Source organism: Brachyhypopomus gauderio, chromosome 3 (genome assembly GCF_052324685.1).
Source record: "Brachyhypopomus gauderio isolate BG-103 chromosome 3, BGAUD_0.2, whole genome shotgun sequence".
Classification (NCBI taxonomy): domain Eukaryota; kingdom Metazoa; phylum Chordata; class Actinopteri; order Gymnotiformes; family Hypopomidae; genus Brachyhypopomus; species Brachyhypopomus gauderio.
In genome coordinates this window covers 31,977,268-32,001,590 of record NC_135213.1, presented here as the reverse complement: position 1 = coordinate 32,001,590, position 24,323 = coordinate 31,977,268, and the positions used below count along the sequence as shown (strand labels likewise).

At 42.8% G+C, this 24,323-nt stretch overlaps 1 protein-coding gene across 3 annotated transcripts in view; it reads right to left on the bottom strand.

Annotated features, from left to right (window-relative positions):
• Nucleotides 1-24,044, bottom strand: part of rtkna (rhotekin a) — a 56,388-nt gene extending 32,344 nt beyond the window's left edge. For 2 of the 3 annotated variants that reach the window (XM_076997641.1, XM_076997645.1), the window contains exon 1: nucleotides 23,711-24,044. In XM_076997641.1, the coding sequence (XP_076853756.1) occupies nucleotides 23,711-23,821 (111 nt within the window). In that variant the 5' untranslated portion in view covers nucleotides 23,822-24,044. Of the gene's footprint in view, nucleotides 1-9,295; nucleotides 9,818-23,710 lie in introns of those variants that run through there. The other variant, XM_076997642.1, reaches the window with a different exon arrangement.
• Between the last annotated feature and the right edge of the window lie 279 nt (nucleotides 24,045-24,323).

Genomic DNA, 24,323 nt, shown 5'->3' with positions numbered 1-24,323 from the left:
GTGAGTCCGGGGCGCTCCGGACGGTGGTGTGTTTCTGTTAGGCGTGTGGTGAGAAACCTCACGATGGTGGAGGCAAGAGTGAGTGAAAGGGAGCAGAGGTGAGACCACAGCGAGCATAGAGTGAGAGTGTGGGTAGGAGATCAGAAGAGCAGCAGAGAGAAGGAGGAGAAAATGGAAGAAGCCAAAACTGATGAACGAGAAACAGAGAGGAGAGAAGAACAGGGAGGTGTTTAGAGCAGAGGTTGATGCAGGGTCTACAAATCAATGAGCATGAGAGGTGAGATGACATACAAAGATGAAACATTGGAGAGGAGTGAATCGAATAGCGAGGATCTGAGGAGGTTTCACACTCATTCACACACACACACACACACACACACACACACACACACACACACACACACACACACACACACACACACACACACACACACACACACACACACACACACACACACTTACAAACAGATAGTCTGTTCTCTTGAAAGTACTGTATAGCGTGGGTTCCTAAGAATCCATTCTCACTGGTAATGGTAATATTATCTATTAGCAAACAGCTGCTCAAGCTGTCACACATACCTGTGGACCATAATGACAGAGTGTAGACATGAGAGAGAAAAACAGAGACAAAAACTGAGAGAGAAACAGACTAAATGTGGCAAGAATGAAAGCAGTAAGGAAGGAGTGAGTGTGAGGATTAGAGAGTCAAGGCAGAGGAGGGCGGAGCAGGTCTGGCAGGCCTACATGTGCTTGTGGATGAGCAATATGGTTCCCTCATATTGTGTTTGCCATTTAATACGCATCCCATGGATAATCAGGCTGAAACTCCAAAGCCAAAGAGCTGCAAAGTACTGCAGCAAGCAGAGCCCCTGCAAACTGCAGAGAGGAATCAGGACCTATGCACTGAAATAGTATTTTGTTTAGGAGCCCAGTCATTTTTTTTATAGCATACACCTTGAATAAAAAAACAAGATGTCTAATTTCCTCCTGATGCACATTTGCATAAAGTCTATGTAGCCTCCCCCCATCAATAGTTACTATTTCTGCTTCGTCAGTAGTTAATATTTCTGCTATATACATTGTCACTGGATTAAAATACAAGCCATTCTCCAAACAACAAAATTCCATTTCCTGTTTGAAAGAAGTCGGCTTGAGGAGTTCAGTTGGTGGCATTAATATATACATCAGACTCAAAACACTGCTTCCCAAGCTCTTCATTCTGAGTGGTGTATTTGTGTCACACAACAGTCTTCACAATTGCTTTGTTTCTTGCAGCCTATTGCTTATATCTGTGAGTATCTCAGTCAGTCTCTTCACTGGCATAGTTTTCTTTCCTTGGGAAGGGCAGACAGGAAATGTCTGAGGGGGGGGGGGGTGTTGGGTGGCGGGGTTGCCACTTATCAGCTGAGCATGGACTGAGTCATGAGCTATGATTGCATTTAAGCATTTTAAACAAATTACGTTACAAACTAGCTGTTGAACATCAACAATGCTCGTTAGATTACAATACAGAGAATTTTCCAAAAGAGGAATCTAAACCAAGCATTTGGAATCGGAAATAAACTGGCCTGATTTGGAATTGGATTTAACATTTACATGACTCCAAAGAAGCTTAAGTCACTCATAAGGTAAACTATCACATAAGAACATAGCTAATCATTTCCTGAGAGAAGAAAGCATGTTTCTTCGTGTCTATACACACATACACACACTTATTTACACATAGGCAAATTAATGTAGGCCAGCCAACTCTCTGAGCTAAGAGTGCAAATACAACAGATCCCACCAGCTGATAATGGTGTGGTTCAATCAGTGGGCTCTATAAGAGCCTTTAAAGAAAAATGTTCAATATTAATGGCTCAATGGGTATAAGGAATATCGATATAGTCATAGCAGTATACCAACATTATATACAACTACACAAGCAATTTCATTCTACCCAACAAACATGACAGTAGTGGGTGTCTATTATTTTTCCATTTATATAAATGTATATAAATGTCCAGTACGGTATGTTCTACTACAAGAGACACCAAAACAATAAAGAAAAGGAAACAATGGTAGGATCAGACCTATAATCAGATCTATGAAGTAGGTTGGACAAGAGAAGAGTTTGGTTAATCTATGACAGCTCAGCCTTCAACCGGTTCATCCTTAGCCAGTGAGAGATACTCTGCTCAATTATCCAGGAGCACATTAAGATGGATTAGCCTAAAGATTTCCTTTACGACGACAAGTTTACACAGCCCTGCCATTTTGTTTGAAGGAGGTCCTTTTTCCATCTTAATGGATTTAATTTTGGTTAAAGCAGTGATTTGTGATTGGATCAAGCTTAGAGTGCGGCAGTAATCTAAGAATGGTTAGATGGAAGATGTTGGCAGGAAAAAGAATTCATAGTGCAAGCTGGCCTCCACTTCAAGTGCCCCTACTGGTCCTTTATTGACAAGCAGACTGCCGTAATCTTTTACAGCCTCCTCATGCTGGACTATGATTGGCTGTTCTCAGGTGTATATGAAAGCTCCCATTTCTTCTTCTGTTTTCACAGCCACCACAAAATCTATTGAACTGACTGGCTGTTCCAGTGGGATCGTCCAATGGTCCAAAGTGCATTCTTAAAATTCCACTACGTCACCCTCGTCAGGGGAACTTCACGCAGACCTCCAAACATCGTAACCCAGTACGCTTCCTCCGTGTTGGTCCCAAAGTAGAACTCAAGCCAGTTTTAACCGGGAACCCCCTGTAAAAATGCCCTTTGACCCTGACCAATATAAAGAATGGACCTACAGAAAAGCCAGCTGACATCATCTCCTCCGAGGTGTTTTGTTCCACTGACGTCACTGCGTAGGGGCCGTAAGAGCCCGTTCCTCCTGGCACCCCTCGGGAGCCCGTCCCGTGGGGGGTTGTGACGTCCCGCGCCAGCCCCAGGTCCCGCCAGCAGCTGCAGGATGGATGGGGCTGCAGGCTGACAAAGCGTAAGCATGCACAGGGGAGATACGCTTGCACCGCGGGGGGCCGTAAACCTAAAAGAGCCGTTTAGCGATAGAGCCAGACCCGGGGCACTGGGCTGCAGCACATTCATCTGCACAAGTACTGACAGATGTTCCAGCACTAGAGCACACCGAGCAGCCAGCCCACCACAGGGAGGTGAAGTATTAGGTAACCAAGGGGTTTCAGGTTTTGCAATAGGCACATAAATTGCGGTCTGATGAACAGACTGGTAATCTATCTACAGAGGCTAAAAATAATCTGACATGATGCGATTAGCTCTGTTGAGATTTTTTTAAATGATAAGGCCATTGCACCACTGTGAAATCTAGTCTCTACTTTTTCATGTGTACATTCCAATGGTTGCAAATCATGATATGATTGATGGCTTACTCTTGCTTTATTAGTTTAATACACAAGTTGTTGCAATCCTAATTACAGCAATTTCAGTACAACATTGTCTCTGTGACGTCCAAGCACAAAATCAATAACTTTTTATGAAGATTTTGTCAATTGAAAAACATCATTCTGCTATGTATCAACAATGCTTAAAAGCACAGCCAGACTGATAAAGTAAATGCATTAGTTAATTCAGAGAAGCTCATGGAACATTGAGTGAGGCGTGTTACGTGGAAGCAGGCTGCTCTTCAACCCGCTAAATTGGGGACCGCACACTTCGGCGATCTCCATCAACCTGGAGGGTAACCGGAGGGTTCGGGTCAGGCAGTGCTAATGATGGACACGCTCTCTCTGAGGTGTTGCGAGAGTCTCCTGCTCATCCACCAGACCTCTGGCACCTGCTGCGACCGGCCGCGCCATCGTCGTCACGTCTCTCCCTGGGAGTCGGAGGTGAGGAAATATGTCAGGCTGCTGCGAGAACACCCCTCCCGCTGCCCCGCCCCTCCGCCCGGCACCAAGCACCGCAAGGTGAGATTCAATTACACAGCCAAGTGCCCAAGCTGCGGAGGGGGGTGGGGAGGGCCGCCAGGTCAGCAACCCCACCCGCTACGGCTCGCCGCGGAGCCAGCGGGACCGAAAAATCGAATTTTATCTGACAGGAACAGCCCGTGAAGGGAAGGGCAGCGAATTGTTCCTAGTGTGCTTGTTTGTCTTTGGCTGTTTTTCTGCAGTAAGAGTGGCTGACTTGGCACCGTCAGAATACATCAGGTCTCGCATCGAATTAATAGCGCCGGCTTTTGCCAGCCACACAGTTCCTCCAGATTTACAGTCTAATCATATACACACCTTATATAAACAGTAAGTGACTACCGCTACGAGTATGAGTACACGTGAGAAAACCGTGCTTACGCCAATATAGTACAGCAAGTTTCTGTTTTCCATGAACACTATGGCAAAATGACCCTCTAATGTGCAGTAACATCATTTTTATCACATGGCAGTGTCACAAAACACAACGTTTACAGGTTGTGTTTTATGACTGGCTCACGCATTGTGGGTACCGTGTATGATGCATGTTGACGCAGAGAGTGCGCTAATAAATCAAAAACGGGTGCCATTTGTCACTTAGCAACAAGCAAACAAGAACTTGAACTGGACTGAAATCTTTAAATGGGAGTAATTTGGCAGCTTTAGCTTATATCACGGCATACTGGTCCTTGATTGAAGCCTGAAAAGGCCCAAGGCAGACGAGCCCGGGTTCTGCCTGGGTTGGGTAGGGGGCAGAGGGGATAAAGCAGCAGGGCCAGGCCCAGCTGCTCCAGACAGTTTAGCGGTCTCCTCCACTGGCTCTTGGGTGGTGTTTTGCAAAGGAAACTGGCTCAAATAGAAGCATTTGGCTGGTTCCTGCGCACAGACTGTCCTTTCAGCTCAGTTCTGACCACGCCAGAGCCTAGGCCAGGGGCTTGGGTTGGGGTGGGGGTGTGTGTGTGGGGTGGAGGGTGGGGGCAGCTGGTGGAGAGGGGCGGGGGTAGCTGAGCACAATGCTCCCCTTTTTCAAATGCCCCGTCCCTGGAACTCCACCCAGTGCCCCACCCAACCAGCGAGGAAAACAAGAAGTGCCAGCCAGAAGTGTGAAGCATGCGGCGGGTGAGCTCGTCCTCCGAGACGCTGTCGCATTCACACAGCAGCCCGGCAAACAGGAAGGCAAACAGGAAGGAAGCCCAAACAAACAAGCAGTTGACCCACTATTTGCATAGGTGCTGAAGTGGAGCAAAGATCTGCCACCAAAGGTGTTCCCCTGCTGAACTGCTGGAGGCAAAGCGACCAGACTTCTGTTAGCATGGCATGGTGAACATAAAGCCCATGATAAAGCTACTTAAACAATATTGCAGCTGAACCAACAAGGTAAGGAAAAGCCTACGAGTTGCCCTTGCTAAAAGTGAATGGGTGAATGACGGAATAAATGACCTTATGAACATTCCAAAGAGTTCAACAGCAGGGTTGTGTTCCTCTTAATAACAAGGAGCTACACAAGTGAATTCATACCCAAGTGATCTATTTACACATTTTATGGAATGCTGACTGCACAGCATCACTAGAAAGCTCATCAACCATTGGCTAAAGGCCTCCAGGGGGATTGTTTGTGTGTCCCTTATCACATTAATGATTTATCCCAAGTAACATGCATAATTTCCACTCACCTACCATAGAGCAGTACATTAGTAAACATTAGCTGAACAGCAGCAAATTATGAAGGTATGTAATGCAAGTTTGGATCAAGGCACCAAGATATATGAGATATATGGCCTTTCAAACTCTCATGGCCAGAATCCAGCCTCACTAAAGATCACAGTTCAGGCCAGTGTCACAAACATATGTCAACATTCAGGCCTTTCAAGAAGTCAAAACTATTACACGCTAGGTAGACTGTGCACCATTGACTGCTAACTACATGCTATCATGTAGCCTATGACTTCTGTAACATGATAGCAATCCAGAAGGTGAAAGTCTGAAAGGCCAGATAGCTCATATATCTTTCAACTTTGACGCAAACTTGCATCACATACCTCCTTCATTTTATGCTGTTCTACAAATGTTTTCTAATGTTCTACTCTATGGCAGGTGAATTTAGATTTCTTGGCCAATCATAAACCGGGTCAACAAACTCAGTGGAGATATCTCCACAGATATTTCAGACTGTGTTCTTTGTGTGGTTTATTTAAGGAAAGACATCCATCCGTTTAAACGCTTTATATCACTCTTTATGTGCTCCTTCTGCATCAAAGGGTTCAGGTCGCATTTAATCACCCTGAGCCACACCGTGAACAGCAGAGCTTTGCTGTGTCTGATCTTTCCTCAGTATGGCACCCTAACATCAGCAGTAGTAACACCAGGACCAATAGTGGTAGTGCTATGGAAAACTGCAGAACTGCACACACACAAGACCAGCTCGCTCATTCACCTATGAAGTAAAAGTGTGTATGTGTGTGTGTGGGGGGGGACGGGCTTGGTAAACACTCTCTGTAAGGTTATATAGAAGGGCTGCTGTATCCAGCCACTGGTCCATGTAAACAAGTCCAATGCATAGCAAAAAATATATGACAAATCTGTGTAAAACGTTAGCCTGAAGCACAAATAATGGTTATCTAAGTAATTCAAGCTTTACAACTAAAAACTTTGGAGATTTTGATACTTAATGAGATTTGTTATCTATATTAAAAGTTATGTTATGATATATGTTATGATATAAACTTGACATTCATGGTGTCTTGACTACATTGTGAGGTGCCAAGCTGAATGAGACAGGATGAAAACGTAGCTCGTAGATTTCCTGGTGGGGGATCTACTGTAAGAATATAGGGAAATGCAGTGGACTTCCTGGGTATGAACTGGTAACCACACAAGAAAACCCCCAGTCACACACTTAAACCAGCTATAATACTACATTTTCATTATAATGAATATTCTAGCACTCAAAGCAATAAAATTAATCAAAGTGATCACAAAAACTTATAATGGCTATAAACCATTGTTAACCAACAACATATAGCTCAGGCCACAAGGTAATAGCCAAAATATTGCAAGTACATTGTAAAAACAAAATATTTACCAGAGAAGGGAAAAGCTATATGTACGCACACATGCTCGCAGGCACGCACGCACACTCGCGCACGCACACACACACACATGCACACACGCATACACACACACCACACCATTTCTTGAAACACTTTGCGTATCACTTGGAGCTGAAAATGCAGAATGGTTATGTAGGTACTGGAAGATAATGGAAACTGGGAATGACATCACACAAGCAGAGACCTAAGAGACATTCACTCTCATCAACCGTGTCCTGTCACCATTATCAGTCTTGGTAGCCTGGGAATTATGGCATTCCAGCAACAAAAGGCTGACAGAACGTCCCATTGGAGAGGCAGGGGTGACTTGTTCAAACTCGAATGGATCAGCTGAGATGATAGCATACACTTTTCCTACATCACTCACACACACACACACACACACACACACACACACACACACACACACACACACACACACACACACGTTTGCCTCTACTGCACAGAGAAGTAAATGACCTTGCCGCACAGTCTGTGGCTGTGCAACATCGTTCTTCATTTTGCTTTGTCAGGGCGCCCAACAAGAGCCAGTCTTCATGAAAGACAAAGGCAACAAGACGGACTCCAAGGAACGAGACAAATTTGAGAATGTGCTAATTATGGATTTCGACTATCATCTGACTCAATGGTGAAATTAATGAAAGCGAATTTCCTATTTGGTCATAGGCATTCTGAAGTATGAGCAGCAAATTCTTGCAAGGCTACAGTGGGTTACACATCACTAGCCTGCACAAAGAGACCCTTTCTGATCACCAGTGTGTGGGGGCGGAGCATACGAATGACAGGGACGAGTCTGTTAAACCCTCACGTCTTTGGCACAATATCTCGAGAAATGTTAACTGGCTTTATTTATTCGGTTACTGCTTACAGAGCAACGAAACACTGAACAACAAAACTTTTTGTCAGATTAAAGAAAGCAGCAGTCATTAGCTATGGTCAAAATGATGACCGGGTCAGTGTTCCTCTTCTCCTCCCGACTCGATGTTGGCTACGAATGTTGGAGCTCTAGTCTTACCTCACCAAAGAAAGAAAGAAAACTGAAAGCCTATGGCAAAGCATCATAACCACCTCATATGGGTCCAGCACCAGTGTTGTCTAATCCAAAGGGTGTCATCCAAATGTCCTTTCTCTAATTGGGAAAAGATGACTTCAGCGTTAGACAGATGTAGGGTCACATGGTGGGTGCTTGCAGACAGCAAGATGAGCAGACTGACCACCTGGCCGCTTGGTGTGGAGATCACCAGCATGCGGTGAAGTGTGATCTCAGTGTGAAAACAAAGGTGAGAGGCCAGTTGTGTTCCCACATGCTAAAGCCATGGAGCGGAGTAGCAGAGGCCAAAGCTGACCAACACACACTCTCCCAGGGAGACAGTACTCTTAACACTCAACGACTTCAGGGCAGTGGAACAGAAGGCTAATCACATTTTATAACTAGCAAAGCAAGTTATAAAATAGCAAAGGATTTTCGTTTATATTAAATCCTTCCACTCCAAATCAGTAAACCTGGTGTTTGGGCCATTAACTGCTATAATGATAGTTTTCCAGCAAATGTTTTTTAGCTTTTATTATTAATTATGTTTGAGCACAGAGGCAGGAGATTTTTTAAGACATTGTTCATTGTTACATGTACACACTGATAGCCTGCTGCTGTAACACTGAATTTCCCCAGTGTGGGACTAATAAAGAATGATCTTATCTTATAAGATCCTAGATGTTTGGAATGATGAAGTGAGGCAGATACAATATATTTTGAACGGTATTACAAAATAATATAATGCCCAGCCAAAATAAACCAAATCCACTTAAAAAAAATCATCAAAGCATATTAAACACCAGCATACACACCTCCCATGGGACTTTAGTCGGTGTTATATTTTAGGATGCAGCTGCAGCTATAGACCACAGTGATGTTTTAAAAAAGCACAAAGGTCTTACTTTTATTTACGTCTAACCAGTAAAAAAAACCTTACAAGCTTATCAAAGTGAATTCTCACAGTCCTCACTTCAATGGCAGTGCTGAAATCGCCTAGATCCAAGTCTCATTTTCCCACGGAGTTACAGCGGCACCAAATTCACCACAGACACCAGACAGCTGCGAGACCGCCGAGCCCTCACACCCGACCATTTCAGCGAGCATGTATTTAAAGTATCCTTCGGTTGTTGCTGAACTTATTTATGTCACAGATTTTGACTGTAAACTATAGCTTGTAATCACAGCCAAAAAAAGACGAAGACAGTAACAAGTGTCGACATTCATAGTTCGGAGTGGTTACCTGTAAACTCAGGGCAATCTGACGAATGTAGATCATGTTCAGGTCCTCCAGGATCCTTAGTTTCTCCTCCATGTCTATGAATCTGTCTATCGGCATAATAATGAAAGAATGAACTTTCTGATTCTGAACTCTGCCCAATGTTACTTTCTCCTCCTCTTCAGTACGTATGTAAGGGGCGTTGTAGTACTGAATTAAGAGCCATGGCTAAGATCCAATTGATCCAGCAGCGATCTCCAAAGACTCCCAAACCGCACGAACTTTCCCAAACGCCCGACCCAAGCGCTCACGTACTCCCTCGAAGATGTTTTACAGTACAAAAGCCTCGAATCAGGAACGTTTGCTGTTCTGTTTCATATGGAAGTTACCGTTTCCAACACCCATTGACATCCACAAGGCATTTAGCGAGTAGGTAGGGTTTGAGTTACTATATTCTTGGTGTCCGTCAGCCCTGATGTGAGTCGTCTATGTGTTATGGCAGGACCTGGTCACAAAAGGGTCTCGCCTCGCCTCTGCAAGAGCGCACAGCAAGTGACCTGTTTTTAACACGCCTCGGAACCAGCGCTCATTCAGCACGCGCGCGCGCGCGCGCACACACACACACACACACACACACACACACAATAATATACCCAATGACAGAAAAAAAATCACTTAATTTCTGATCGAGTAAAAACCTACACACTGTACAAACAAATAAATACCAGACAATTAGAATCAGATGGGTGTTTAACCTACATCAAGAGAAAATGGGGTTATATGTAATTATCCTGATAAAAGAGGCAAAGCAGGGTATTTAATAACAGTTCTCTACAAGTATGAGAGCACATTCGTTGCCACTTGATTAGCTAAGAGTTAAAAGAACGTGCGAAGGCTCAGCTCCAGAATGAACATTAACTACAGAAAACAATAGAGCCATCTGTCCCAGACAAAATTAACACAACCAGCAATATGGACAGATTGTCGAGATATTTAATAACAAAATGTTTTAAAAAACAGACTAATCCATGTACGTATTGATCTGTGACAATAAACAATTAACCTCATAACATCAGTATGTATGCCATCTTCAGTGAATAGAGCAATACATACGTGTGCATCAATATTTAATTACCGTTAAATTATTAAAATGTAAAATTCAAAGTTGTCTAGAGTAAGTGAGAGGGCACGAGGAAAATAAACTGAAATTCTGAGAGCAATGGAGCTTTGTGCATACCATGGTTGAACAGAAGACAGATCAAACAGCAGATCAGTCTCATCAGGTCCTTGCCAGTCATATTTCATTATTGATATAATGCATGTGTACGCTTCATATGGCCCTTCAAGTAGCTACAATTCTACAATGCAGACCGTGAATCAAAACATAAAAGCCATTTCCAAAGGCCACATGCCTCAAACAACACAGACTTAACTGATTAAAAAGCCAAAATGTATTCTTTTGGATTCCTGTCAGATAGGAGTGTGTGTTTGACCCCATGTGTCCATCCTGCTACCTGCTGGAGATACTGCTGGAATCTCTACAGGAAACCCCTGTCATCTCATGTACTGACTACAGGACTGCCAGCTCAAACATAGTTAAAATACGAATTGGCTCCTTCCACACATACTTCATATAGTCTGCACAAACAGCTACAAATCACGTACACTCTGGTATTCCTGACAAAACGTCTATCACTGACATCACCAAGACCACTTTTCACGTGTTAAGACAACGTTTAAGCCAAATAAGAGACAATGGCAATAAATTAGACCGAAACTAAAGGAGACTTAATCCAGACCAATGGACTCTGCTTTCCTTTCTCCATCTCCACACCAGACGTTCAGTTGGCTGACACTGTATGTGGACACCAAACTGGGAAATGCTAAGAGGAGATTGATTAGCCTCCAGGATGCTATCAGAGATGGAAAGAATAATAAGATAGAAAAGGGGGACCCAGGGAAAGTGGTATTCACTGTTTGTGCAAACAGAGTACACACGTGGGGGCCGAGTTCTGTGTTTGTGGGTGAAACCCCACGGACCATATGGGACCATGAATCAGGGTCAGCATTCTTTTTTGAAAACACCCATGAGACAGTTTTCAAGAGTTACAGGAATATTGCAGTTCACAGCTGAAACAACTTAATTCACAACAGATACATAGTCTGGGATGGACTGTTATCCTATGCCTGAAACAACAGTTTATGTATATGGTGAGAACTTTGTTGAGGAAAGTTCTGGATAAAATAATCTTTTCAGCATACTTCATTAACATTTGGAATGAAATGTGAGCGCGATATACCTCAAGAACGTCACCATAATTTATCCTTTAAGCGCACCATCAGTGAGGATAAATCGGATTAAATAGCACAAGCCAGTCAGCCTAAAGCACACTATTTGGTCTAAATATAAAAACTAACTGCCAACAAGAAAAGCATCGAACACCATGCAGTCTTGAAAATAGCCATAGCAGATGAACACTGGTGCAAAACAGCCATTATCCAAATTGCAGGGTATTCAAGAAGGCCTGCCCCTTTGCTGTTCAATGCTCTGTTGCGTCACTTGTACATCAGTCGCTGACAGACCGGATGAACTCTAGAGACGGCGTTGTCTCATCCTGCTGCCAGGAGACGAGGCCTACCACACAACAAGGAAGTGACCGAGCATGACACACGAGCAAGAAATATCCACAGTGTGATTCACAGACGAGCTGTCACCATTTCAGATCACTTTCTCCAATCCATTTGCCCGCCAATGAGCTAATGCTCTCCTGCTCTACCGTACCGATCATTCAGCAGAACAGAGCTGCAGTCTGTTCATGTCACACGGGGAGGACGCAGCCACGAGACGCCTGAAAACACCCACACGGATGATGACGTGATTGAAAAGCCGAGGAGAACCGATGTTCCTCAGGTCAACCTCTTAATGGGTGTTAAAAGCCACCATTGGCAAAGGAGAAGCGGGGAACGTTCATAATGCCTGGCAGGCCTTTTTTCCTGAACGGATGTGGAATAACGCATGGGGGGGGGGGGGGATGCTTCCTTTCCCCCCCCAATCAGGAGGGAGGGAACAGAGAGAAGGGGATGTTTGGGAGGTCTGAGTGATAAACGTCAGGGCTGCTTAGGTGGCAAGATGAAGAAATGCCGAAGGGCGGGGAGAGGAAATGCCACGCTGGAGGAATAATGCGGCCATAATACTTCGAGCTCTGGGTACGCTTATGGCTACGGAACGGAAGTAGTGCGGGGGAGCGGTGGAGAACACAGCACGTTTAACTTAGATGGGATTTATTTTCTGGACGAATAACTTTGAGACTGAGATTTAGACGTTCTCCTAAATTGCGCGTCAGTTTCAAAAAATAAATGGTAAATGCATCACTGGTAATCTGGCAGGTAAATTGTGCAGCCCACCCTTGTCTTTTGGCAGCCATTAGCCACAGTCTATGGGCTTGGTTCTCCTGGGAGTACAGCTGCGTTAAGGCACATCTGTGCTACAAACAGAGGGGGCAAGACCCCAGACCGGCACGCCCCCCCAGTCACTACAAAGAGTTACTGCTGCTACCATGGCCAGCCCCATCTGTAAACTGAGAGCCATGCGGCCATAGGAGAGAAAGCACACACACACACACACACACACACACACACACACACACACACTCAAGTATATATGCACATCAAAAGAAGACAAATTCTCTTTTTAGGACTGGCTTAAGCAAGGCTGAGTGACTTTGGAGGAAAAATGAAAGAGCGAACATGAGAGAGGGAGTGAGAAAAAAGCTATCGTTTGAGCACCAGACACCTGTTTGGTCTTATGATGTCAGCGTTCACTCCTGCGGGCGCAGGGATCGAAACGGTGTCGAAACTCAGCCGCTGATGACTCAAAATTCATGTGTTGAGAGATGTGAAGGGGTGTAATATGATTTATGGCCACTACATGTCTGACCCACACACGCTCATAAAAATGGATGATGAAGAATATTAATGTAAGCAGTATACTCAAAGGCAGTGCACCAAACACGTCACACCCTTCTCTTCAAACACCCACTTCCTCAATCCCGACTTTAATCAATCAGCACTGGACAATATCATCACAGTGACTCTCACTTTCAGTCAGTCTCATTTAACCTGGTGAAAAATCTTGGGGCAGAAACAGTTCCCACACATTAGAAGGTCAATGAGTTTTTTGGCCATGTGGGATCTCCCAAGCATCTCTAGCTGGGCCTGGTGTCGGCGTCATAGCTAACACACTCCACATGGCACGCTACTCTTCCAGGCTCTCGCTCCTCTGGAGACCAACCAACTCCTGGCTAGTCGTGGCCCATGTGATCTGGAGCAACGTTCAAGAGTTCTCAGCCACCAAAAGTCCGTTTCTCCTGTGTTAAAACCTTCCCTGTGCCCTCTTGCACTCTCACGTGGACCTAGACAGGCTGTTCAGATGGCTCTGCCCCACCGGGTGGCTAGACGTCCGGTTTTAGCCCAGACAGTCTGGTTTTTCAGCTCCACGTCTTCCATCTGGCGCAACGCCTGGATAGACACCTATTTGTCATTCTTCCACAGTGAGCTAGTAGTTGCTTTGCATTGAACGGTATTATTTTAGCATGTCACTGGGTTACATACTAGTAAATACCTTGTATGTATGCCTTGTACCTCATCTATTGACCAATTTGCATTTCAAATCAAGTCAGTTAGGACATTTGCAATGGTGTGAAAATACCAAAAATAGAAATGACAACTGTTGTCAGTGGCCTGTACATCTTTTCATTTCAAAGAATAAAATATGAATTTCATGAAGGAAATCTGAATTTCATGCCTTTACATTATGCTAGACTTAAATGCTGCATGTAGGTGCCAAGTCTGATGAGTAACACATTAATATACGGATTTCAAGTTTCCAACTGGTCAGCTGTTAGCTAGCTGGATAGTTTATAGTTTTAATTTTGTATGTTGTAGTGTCATTTAAAATAATAATATACTACTACTACTACTACTACTACTACTAATACTACTACTAATAATATAATAAAACAATAATATAATAATAATGTGTAGTGTCCCATGCCACATATATTGTACTTTAGGGGTTTAAGTCCACCTTTTAGGGGTTATTAAAATGGCCACCCTACTGTAGAAGCCTCTGATTTGTCTAGTACAAGAACCTGATTTACAAAATGCTTTTTTGTACTCTAAAGGGTATTAATGCAACAGGCCGGTACGAACTAATGGAAATTCGTTACTTCAATAAACGACTAAAAACGAGTTTTTGATTAAAATTTCAACACAACCCATTGCCTCATGCGATGCCTATTTACAGGTTAGGTATACGTTTGAGAGCCATGAAAGATGCAGTACAACAGCTCCCTCTTGTGGACACGCTCTCTGGCTTAACGACGCCCGCTCTTGGGTTTAAATTGAAGGCACGCACAAGTACCGAGATTAAAGCTTTTACTATGCGAGCTAATCAAATCGACTACAAACCGCAATAACTTAAAGCAATAAGGATCAAATAAAGCCAGAGAACGCAGCGCCAGAAGCGCAGCAGTGATGGCGCCAGTGTTTTTAACTGCACCGTTCTCTGACGTCTTCTTTCCAGCAGTTGCTCCAGGAGAGAAGCCACGCTCGCGACACGCGCGTGCAAACGTGCGCCACCGTTAGCTGCTTAGCAGAGGAGGCTGAAACAAGCATTCTGTCAGCCTGCTATGTTGACTGCTTATTGCAAAAAATAAAATTTAATTAAAATTAAATAACGTCTTTAACGGACAGTAATATGTCAAATGAACTAATTTATTAAATAAGCAAATCAAATAGGGGAGACCAAGTATGGTTGTAACACTTTTTGCTTCAGCACCTGTAACTCACTGAATTTTTTGAGCTAGTGTTCTCAAACTCTTATACAAAGTACAGACATTTGTTTACTACAAATGGCACCAATTCAAACCTCAATTCACATATCACAGCCCTCGTGAGTTGATGTCAAATACATGGTGTTCCCTTGTTACAACCTACCCCACTACTGGGGTAGGTTGTAACACATGCTGGGGGAGTACAAAATAAGCAAAAACAGAGGCCACACCATGCAAAATGCTTCAAAAATAGTTTTTTTTAAATAAAATATCAATCCAGAACAATGTCTCTCTCTCTGTGACTGACCATAACTCCTATCCACTTTCTGTTTTACTCAGAAGTGTGTGTGTGTGTGTGTGTGTGTGTGTGTAAATTAGTGTACTATAACAAACTTATTTAACAATATGTATGTTTAATGAACAACAATACAATGTACCTGTGTAAAGAACGTGTAGGTCAAATAATAAACAACGTCAATGTGTGTGTGTGTGTGTGTGTGTATGTATGTGTATTTGGTGCAGTCAGACAGACCGGCAGACTGGCAGATACCACGTGCCTTTGCAACTGATCTGACTGAGTTTGCCTTCTTTGTGACCTCATCAGATGCTTTAAAAAAACATTTGCAGGCACACCTCTGTCAGTCTTTTTTCAAAATTATTAAAAATCAAGAACGTTTTCTTAGTTGTACGTAAGGTGATGGTTGTAACACTTTTTAAAGCTGTGTTACAACCCACCCCACCCCTGTCAGCCATTGTTTAACTAGTGATTTGAAATTAACAGGGGAAAATGCATCACAATTTACCTGAGAAACTACAGTTTAAAGTAGTATAATTCATATGGGTTTATCTGCAATAGTATAAGTACTAAAAAAAAATATAGTCTTGATTCAGAAATTTACTTTCTCACCTAAAAATCAGTTTTTTTTTCTCTATGGAATCTGCATGTGCCTGTTTCCAGCCTTGATATTCACCATGTGGGATCAGGGAGGAATTGGGTAAATACTGGAATGATCATATCACTCCTATCTCATCCGTGATCAGTGGAACTGATGGTGTTACAACTCTCCCCATTTTACAACAATACCCGGTCTCCCCTAAATGTAAACAAAAAGTAAACAAAGAAGGCCAAAGAAAACAAGAAAAAAGAAGATAAAAACAGGTACACTATTAGACCATATTATTTATGTTTTTTAAAGTTCAATATTAATCTTGTTACAAAGAAACAAAACACTGTGATTTCACGCAAAATGTGTAAATAAATAAACTAACAATAGGCACCTGCAACTACAGAGTAAGCAGTGACATTATTTTTGTAGTCCTCTTACACCCACCCTGAATCAGGCAGTGAGTCAGATCAGAAGAGCCCAGTCAAGACCCAGTGAAGCCATATACTTCTTTTACAACATTTACATCACTTCACTGCTTCAAACTTCATAAGTATATGAACTTCATTATGATTGTCAAATTGTGTGACTTAAATGAACAACAGTGCATAGGGACTATAGGCTTGAAGAACACGAAGAAGGAACTTGTGTGAACAAGAGAAGAGAGTGCGGATTTCATCATGCAATGTAGTCATCCTGGCTGAAAGCCCAGAAGCAGGACCCAGCCAGATTAAAGGACCTCTCTGGATGATCGAGCAGTGCAAACCACAGTGGGGGCACTGTAAAAATACACAACATGTACTGACAAATTATTAACAGTGCAACATATTCTGGTAATGTCTTGTCATAAAGTTGTTGTATAACTTATATAATGAACACACTGACTTGGTTTTGTTAGCATGCTCCAATCAAGCATTGCCCTGGAGAGTCCATTGCATTGTCATCGATGAAACTTTTAAAACTAAGCCTCTGGGTAGGCTATAGGGCTGAACGATTTTGGAGAATAATCTAATTGCAATTTTTGATCTATAAATTGCGATTGCGATTTAAAATCGCGATTTTTTCCACTGTTTTCAGGAAACTCTGTTTCGGCATTTTTTTATACAGCTCAGATACAGGGTTGCCAACTCTTCAAGATCGCTTGGAGTGAGACTTGAACCTGGAGTGGGTGGCGAACGTAATTTGTTGTTATCGGGGCGGTGTAAAATGGACAAAATTTAAGTATTATTATATCGCGATCGATCGACCGCCTGTGGTTGGCGCCAGAGCGAACTAGTAACTTTTTAGTCTAAGACGCTCAATGCGTGAGAGTTGGCAACCCTACAGGTATAGCAACTTGGCTAAAATATGTGCGTGAGGGCATTTGGTAGCGCATATCCAGTGTGTTTAACAAAGCCATGAAGCCGGGCTTGTTCACTATATTAACGGACATCATGTCTTTCACTATGAAATCCGTTACTGCCCGAGTTATTTCAGCGTGCCGCTTCCAATTACATCCATAAGGAGTTACACTTTCAAACGGTTCGGTCAGTGAACCCTGTCTGCTGGACCGGTCAAGCTATCCGCGTTTTCGCGATTCATCCGCGCTTTAAATCTAATTGCGCCTATATGAGTGATTTTACGGTATTTCGCTGCTCACCGCATACTAAGGCTGTATAAGTGCAGAGAAACACTTTGGCATATTTGAAGACGCAGCACTGGTCGTTGGCATTTTAACCTTACAAATATCATACGAGGCTTTGTAGTGTTTTTTTTAATGCTGAAAAAGGTTTGTAGTGTTACCTCGCGTCGTAGCAACAGTAGCAAGACACGTTTTACACAGTACCTGACGTTGAGCAGCATCTTTTTAAAAGCCAAAGTAATTTCACACAACTGATGTGCTGCCCCTCTTTGGTATTAGAGTTGTGTCAGCTTCTGTCGAGCCTGAAGCCATTGTGCAACAAGTTAAAGTGCGCTGTGCTAACTTCACTTCTCCACCTCTCTGCCTCCTGCTCGAGTTTGCGCCGTTCGTCCTAGGCTCGGCTCGCTCCCAAGTCACGTGACCAGTTTAAATCGCAGCCTGTGCGATTAGAGAATCGCATTTTAAAATATCGCGAGATTATCGCAAATGCAATTAATCGTTCAGCCCTAGTAGGCTATGCCTCTTTTTGAGAATAGCCACAAGATAGAACCTTTTAACTGAATACTCTGAATAGTCAAAACAAAAGTCAATACGGCAACACAACTTAGGTGCATGGTAAGGTGATGTGTATAAGAGAGTAAACAATGAGGATACACTAGGCTAAATATTACAAGAAACAGATAGCCTACATTGCTGTGGTTGTTAATTAACAAAAGCCAACTAGGCTAACTAAACTTAGACAGACCTTCAAAAATGTGCTACGTCTATGTAAGAAAAGCACATGAAATGTGATAACAAAACTAACTCGCTTTAACATCATCCCTGTCAGGAATCCTTAGTGACTTCCTCAAACACGCAGGGCTACAGACAAAAGACAACATTTCAAGTGAAATGTTAACAAATGCCAAACATTCCTTCAAAGGGTAAACCCACACAAATATATACCCTGTGGCCACGACTCTAGTAACTAATCTTAAGTAAATGACATGGCATTAATGCAGACTGCCACTCACTCGCTGTGCCAGGTCAATCAAATGTTAACCCAGGTCAAATTCAGCAGACCACATGTGGCTGACTAACGAAGTGGGTCAAAAGGTGAGCGAAGAAATCCCTGAAACGGTTCCAGTAAAGGCAGTGTCTTATTAGGGAATATGGGCTAACTACACAGTGGTTTGGGACATACGTTATGGCGTGACAAATGAAGGAAGGGGGATGGGAAGATGAACGTCAGAGCTGTTTTTAGCACCCAGAGTCCGAACTGCGTGATCTATCGGGACGAGCCGACGTCTAAATGTCACAAGGTAGAAGCAGAATATGATCGAGATTTAACATTAGCAAGGAGATTGCAACGCGGAACAGCGATACGGTATTTGCTTACAAAAATGTCGCTGAAGAACAGCGTTTACACAACTGTCATGAATTCAAGATGTGTAATAGTTTGGACTGGGTCCAGCAATGACATGGCGTAGAAGAGCACGACAGCTGCGGGCATCGTTTCTGTCAAAGAAGCAGCTCATTGTTACAGGGTGAATAATAGCATACTTTTGGCAGACACCAGGTCCCAAGTCTGGTCGAATGACACACAGATGACTAAAACGGTGGGAACTGCAGATAAAGAGAGGATTGCCACCTGGATTGAAAAGGAACACCGCTGGGTGAAGTCAGGAAAGAATGAGGTTTAACTATATTTTAACCCTCAGCTTTCACTACTCATGGATTGTTTTACTGTTGACTTTTATATTAACTCCAATGTCTAAAAGCTCTGCACTGCATGCTGTTGGTTAGCTAGCAGTAAAAAACGTACAATATTCTTAATGTAACCCTTTGGTATGCATCACTAAACACAATCCACAAACACCATGGCTCCAATAAACTCACAACAAATTCAACCCTTTTGAAGTGAAGTGAAGAACTGTGGAAAGAGTTGTATTAAATGGGGCAGATTAAATGAGAGTATACTGTTATGCATTGAATGAATCATTTCCTGCTTCAGGCAGTGGCATGCAAGTGAAAATTTATCTTCTTCGTCAAGACAGTTTTGTTTCCAGAGGCTCTTAAATGTCAAAGGAGGAGCTTCTTCTAGAGAGACTATTCTGGCTAACAATGAAAGAAAACGGTGGGAGACAGTTAGCAAAAGAATCGTTGTCATTGACCCCTGCCGGCTCTTATTGTTACCCATATTACCATTTACAGCTGAAGCAATCCCCTTAAATGTTTGTGTTAAGTGTGTGTGTGTGTGTGTGGTGCTATGGGAGGGTATTGTCTTAGTCCCCCATGTCTTAGGAAGGACAATAGTAATAATAAATGTAATAGTAGTCCAGAGGATGAGACAATGCATTTGATGCATTAGATTACATTTACGGCATTTAGCAGACGCTCTTATCCAGAGCGACTTACAAAGTGCTTACAAAGTGATTACCCACACCCCTCTCTCTACTGATCAATGACATCAAAAATACTCATGAACATAAACTGATATTAAGTGTAGTGTCCAGGATGCCCACTCTGCACTGACCAGATACGATGAGAGTGGCCTCCATATCAGTTCAGCATAACCATTGCACTGCAATTATGAGGTGTGAATATAGCAAACTGAGGCTGTATTTGTGTCTAAAGGGAAGACGCTGCTAAACTGTCACAGTGGTTCAAGGTCACAACAGAACATGTTCTAATAGTCTCCAGTGTTTCCCAATCCAGTCTTTGAAGATTCCCTGCAGGTCCACAGTTTTGCCATTTACAAACTCCCAGTACAGCTGAGTCAGGTATTCAGTTTTCTTTATTTCTAGTTTAAATGTGCTGGGACCTTGGAAAACTTGGCAGCACAATCAGTCTACAAGCAACACTTATGGAGTTCATCTACGTGTCTCCCATAAGCGAGCACTGAGGCAAACAACAAATGAAAATTTTTCTTTGATGTGCAGTTCCACCGTCTCAAAGAAAGGTACATTTTGACACACAGTCCCACTGACACAGTACCTTCCTTGGGACTAGAGACAAAAATCTTCTGCACTGAGACATTTCTTCTTCCCTCTTTCATGCAACATTTTGATACACTGTACAATTGCAGGATGTTGTCCTCATTTCCATAAAGTTTTGCCAAGATACTTTGTGGGTCCTTGGCTTTAGCTGAGACCTTCACTCCTTTGCTAGCTCCTAAAAGAAACACCAATCCACCTCTTTCCTGATCAGCTCCTCTGTCATTGAGTGCTTCCTTGCATACTAAGGGAGCCTCTAAAAAATAGCAAGTCTATCTTAGCCTCAGTGTGTAGACGATTCACTTCAGGTCTTTGGTATGCTGGGATGTTCTGTTGGGACTCGGAGTTCCTTCAGCTGAAATCCCAGAGTGTGCAGTCCGGTGTGGGCCACAGCATTGAGTGATCCCCTATTGTTCTCCATGGCCCGGAGGTTCTCTTGCCAGACCAAAAGTGACGTTTTTACATTCCTAGCTGCCACAGACTCCTCCCTGGCTCAAGATGCCATCACTATAACCATCTGAGCACATATATGACTTCACAACACAACAATAGGGACAACTATGTTTAAAGATCAAAAAGTGTGACAGCTGAGAGTGAGCACACCAAAGACCCACAGTACAGGTTGTTCATATTAAGCCAGAAAGCCAGTGAACTCGAAAACAACAGTTGACAAAAAAACTTCCAACAGCTCTAGCCAAACCACATGAAACACTTCCATATGGCACAATCCTGTGGTGGAGACCACTGTGGACAACACATGTCTCTGCGCTATACCAACAGCAAAGATCCCTGAAGAAGTATAAGGAAATGTGGGAAAGAGCTTAAAGCAAAAATAACTGGAGAAGCCATCAGTGAAGAGAAGGATCTCATTCTCAAGTGGGAGAGAACACAGCTACTGTGCTTATCCATGCAAACAAAACAAGTCTATAGGACACCAACCGTAAACTGTCTCAGCAGGATCTCCAAATATATATAATGCTTCAGTGGAGAATTTACTGACGACCTCATTAATAGCAAATAGCATGTGAAGCAAATATACAAGGATAGGCAGTTTACATCCATACATATGCCTAGATTCTGTGGATTGTTTCAAAAATTGCAGGCTGTGAGAATGTGGATGGATGGGTGTGTCCATTGCTCAGCTGCCTAAGTCCAACCACTTCCTTCAGAATAATCTAGAACAAGTCTTCAGCAGGCAGCCAACATGGTTTCACGGACCACATACTAAATGGAGGCAGAATAATAATACCTCCAAAAATTTACACAGGCGAAATAGCCCAAGTTGGTCGGGTACTCTGTATGACCATCATACAGCCACTATGACAACACAAGCATACTAAATATGGCAGACCTGAAATACGTCTTCTACATCAGACAGTGCGGTTTTCCTTAGATAAACCAAAACCCAACTGGGAATTGCTCTCTGCACACTGTATAGTAAAGGCCTATGTAATATGTGTAATATGTGCATTTTTTATGTCACAGTTGGAAAAATAGTGATGTCACAAAGGAAAGGAGTGAAAAGGTGAAATGCAGATGGCACTTAGCATGCCGAGCCTTTACTGTGAGAGATGACAGCGTGATAGAAGTGACCAAAGGCAGAGACAGAGTGTCATGCAAAACACACACACACAGGCAAATGGGTGGAATATGGAACATGCTGATTTGAAAGAGACACCGCCATTAATACGGTCTGACAGACACTGCTCAAAATTCAAAGGGTTATGAGAACTAATCTAGTGCAGTAAACGTTCTCACTGTGTCACGCCTCTGCGCATAAGACACACACAACGAGGCTTGGAAGTAGCATAGCTTACAGTTTGAAAATTGTACTATAAGCATATGGCAATCGAGATTTAAGGCAGAGATGAATATTGAACCTAGCTGTTTGTAATCTTACAGTGTGCTTTAGAGACCTTTTTTAGACTAAAATTGTCTTAGCAAGTGCTACAGTGTGACATTATTACAGAAGTCCCTAGAGTACTACAGTATGACATGACTAATGTTTTTAAATCATCATGCAAGCCTCTTTGGTCAACAACAAATTGACCTGACATTCTACAAATAAACACTGTCCTAAAGATCAGCCACATCGATTCTTTAACTACCAGACTATACAACTGTTTCACTCTGCTTCCTAATTGCTTTTAGGAATCTGAGCCTGGTGCATACAATCTGAGCCTGGTGCATACAAACTAGCATTGTGAAGTTCATTTAGGTCAGCCGGTCTGTGAATTGCAAAGCCCTGCTTTGCCAGCACAAAGTAAATGGATCCTTTTCATAGGCCCAGCAAACCTTATCTCATCAGGTATACTGAAAGGTAAAGAAGTAGAACAGGATGTCAAAATAAAAGTTATCAGTAGAACTGGAAACTGCAGAGAGATATAATGGCCATTAAGACAGCTGTGGAACACTGTTAGCAAGGTCTTGATTGATCACACATGAATGTTAAATGAGGATCAGAATAAGGTGTGAGACAGCAGAAAGGTGAATCCACACTTCATTGTGTGCTAATAAATGAAGCTATACTTTTTTTTCTCCACTACATCTTTATTATTTAACCCAAAATCAGGGCTTTATATTTACTTTACATTATATTTAGCTCCTATTCTGAATTTCACACAGCAGCACACAGAATCATACTTCGCGTCAAAAACAGCCTTTCCATCTCTCTCCAGAACAGACTGCATAAAAATAATTAGGGGTTACAAAAAGTTCCCTTTCAGCCTATTTTCTTAAAGCAAAATCATATGCTGCTGTTGTAAACGAACTAATGGAGTCTTTTACAACAGCTGACGTTGTTGTAAAATGATGTTGGTAAAATGATGCAGTTTTTGCCAGTGTTTATTGTCACGGAGATAAATATATAGAGTAGTCTAACATTTAGGCCACGCCCACGCCGAATGTGCGGGCAAAGTGGATTCAGTCTATCCAGGTAGCAAGGTGGTATTTTGCTGAAACTGTTCTCTTATGTTCACTTTATATATATAGTTAAATAAAGTAAGTATGACAATAAAAACAAAACCCGAAATTTATAAGTTACCACTTGAGTGGGTAAGTCTGTTAAATAACATATAAGCAATAAAATTACAGTCTTCTGTTGCATTAATAGAGTTATAACGTACCTGTGGCGTGTCGAAGAAAATACTTTGTCTAAACTTCCCTCGTTTTATCTCCATTTCCAGCGCAGAACCCCGAGCGACGGTGGCTCTCGCTGTCTGATTTCGGCAAAACATGCTAGAAGTAAACTTCTCGTCTCCTGGGAAAACTGTCGCGTTTGGCAGGATAAAAGAAAACAGCGTTTCCAGCTTCGCCCCGGTCGCTTTTCTTTGTAAACTGCAAAACAGAGTGTTTGTGTCGCTGCTGACAGTCTAGCATCAAACAAGCTCCACGTTGTGTCCTGCTCTTCCTGCTGGCATCTACAGTAAAGCGTGATGAGATTCCCTATTAGCGAGGCGGACTGAGGCAGAACAGTCTTCACATTTCAGGGTGAAGAACAGCGACCTCTGTCGGACGTAACGCCTCAACGCCGTCAACAATATTTCTCAGAGTACGCTTTAGACACGGGCCCAAATTCCCAATCTGCTCCCCGATTCTTCGTCTTCTACCTGTTGTTATGTCATTCGTTTTTAATCAAGGCATTTCCTCAACATATATGTCTATTTTGAAAAACCGAAAAGTGAAGCTTTAAGAAGCGAAATGGAGAAGTTTATCTCAGGTCTGGAAAAATAAGTCTAG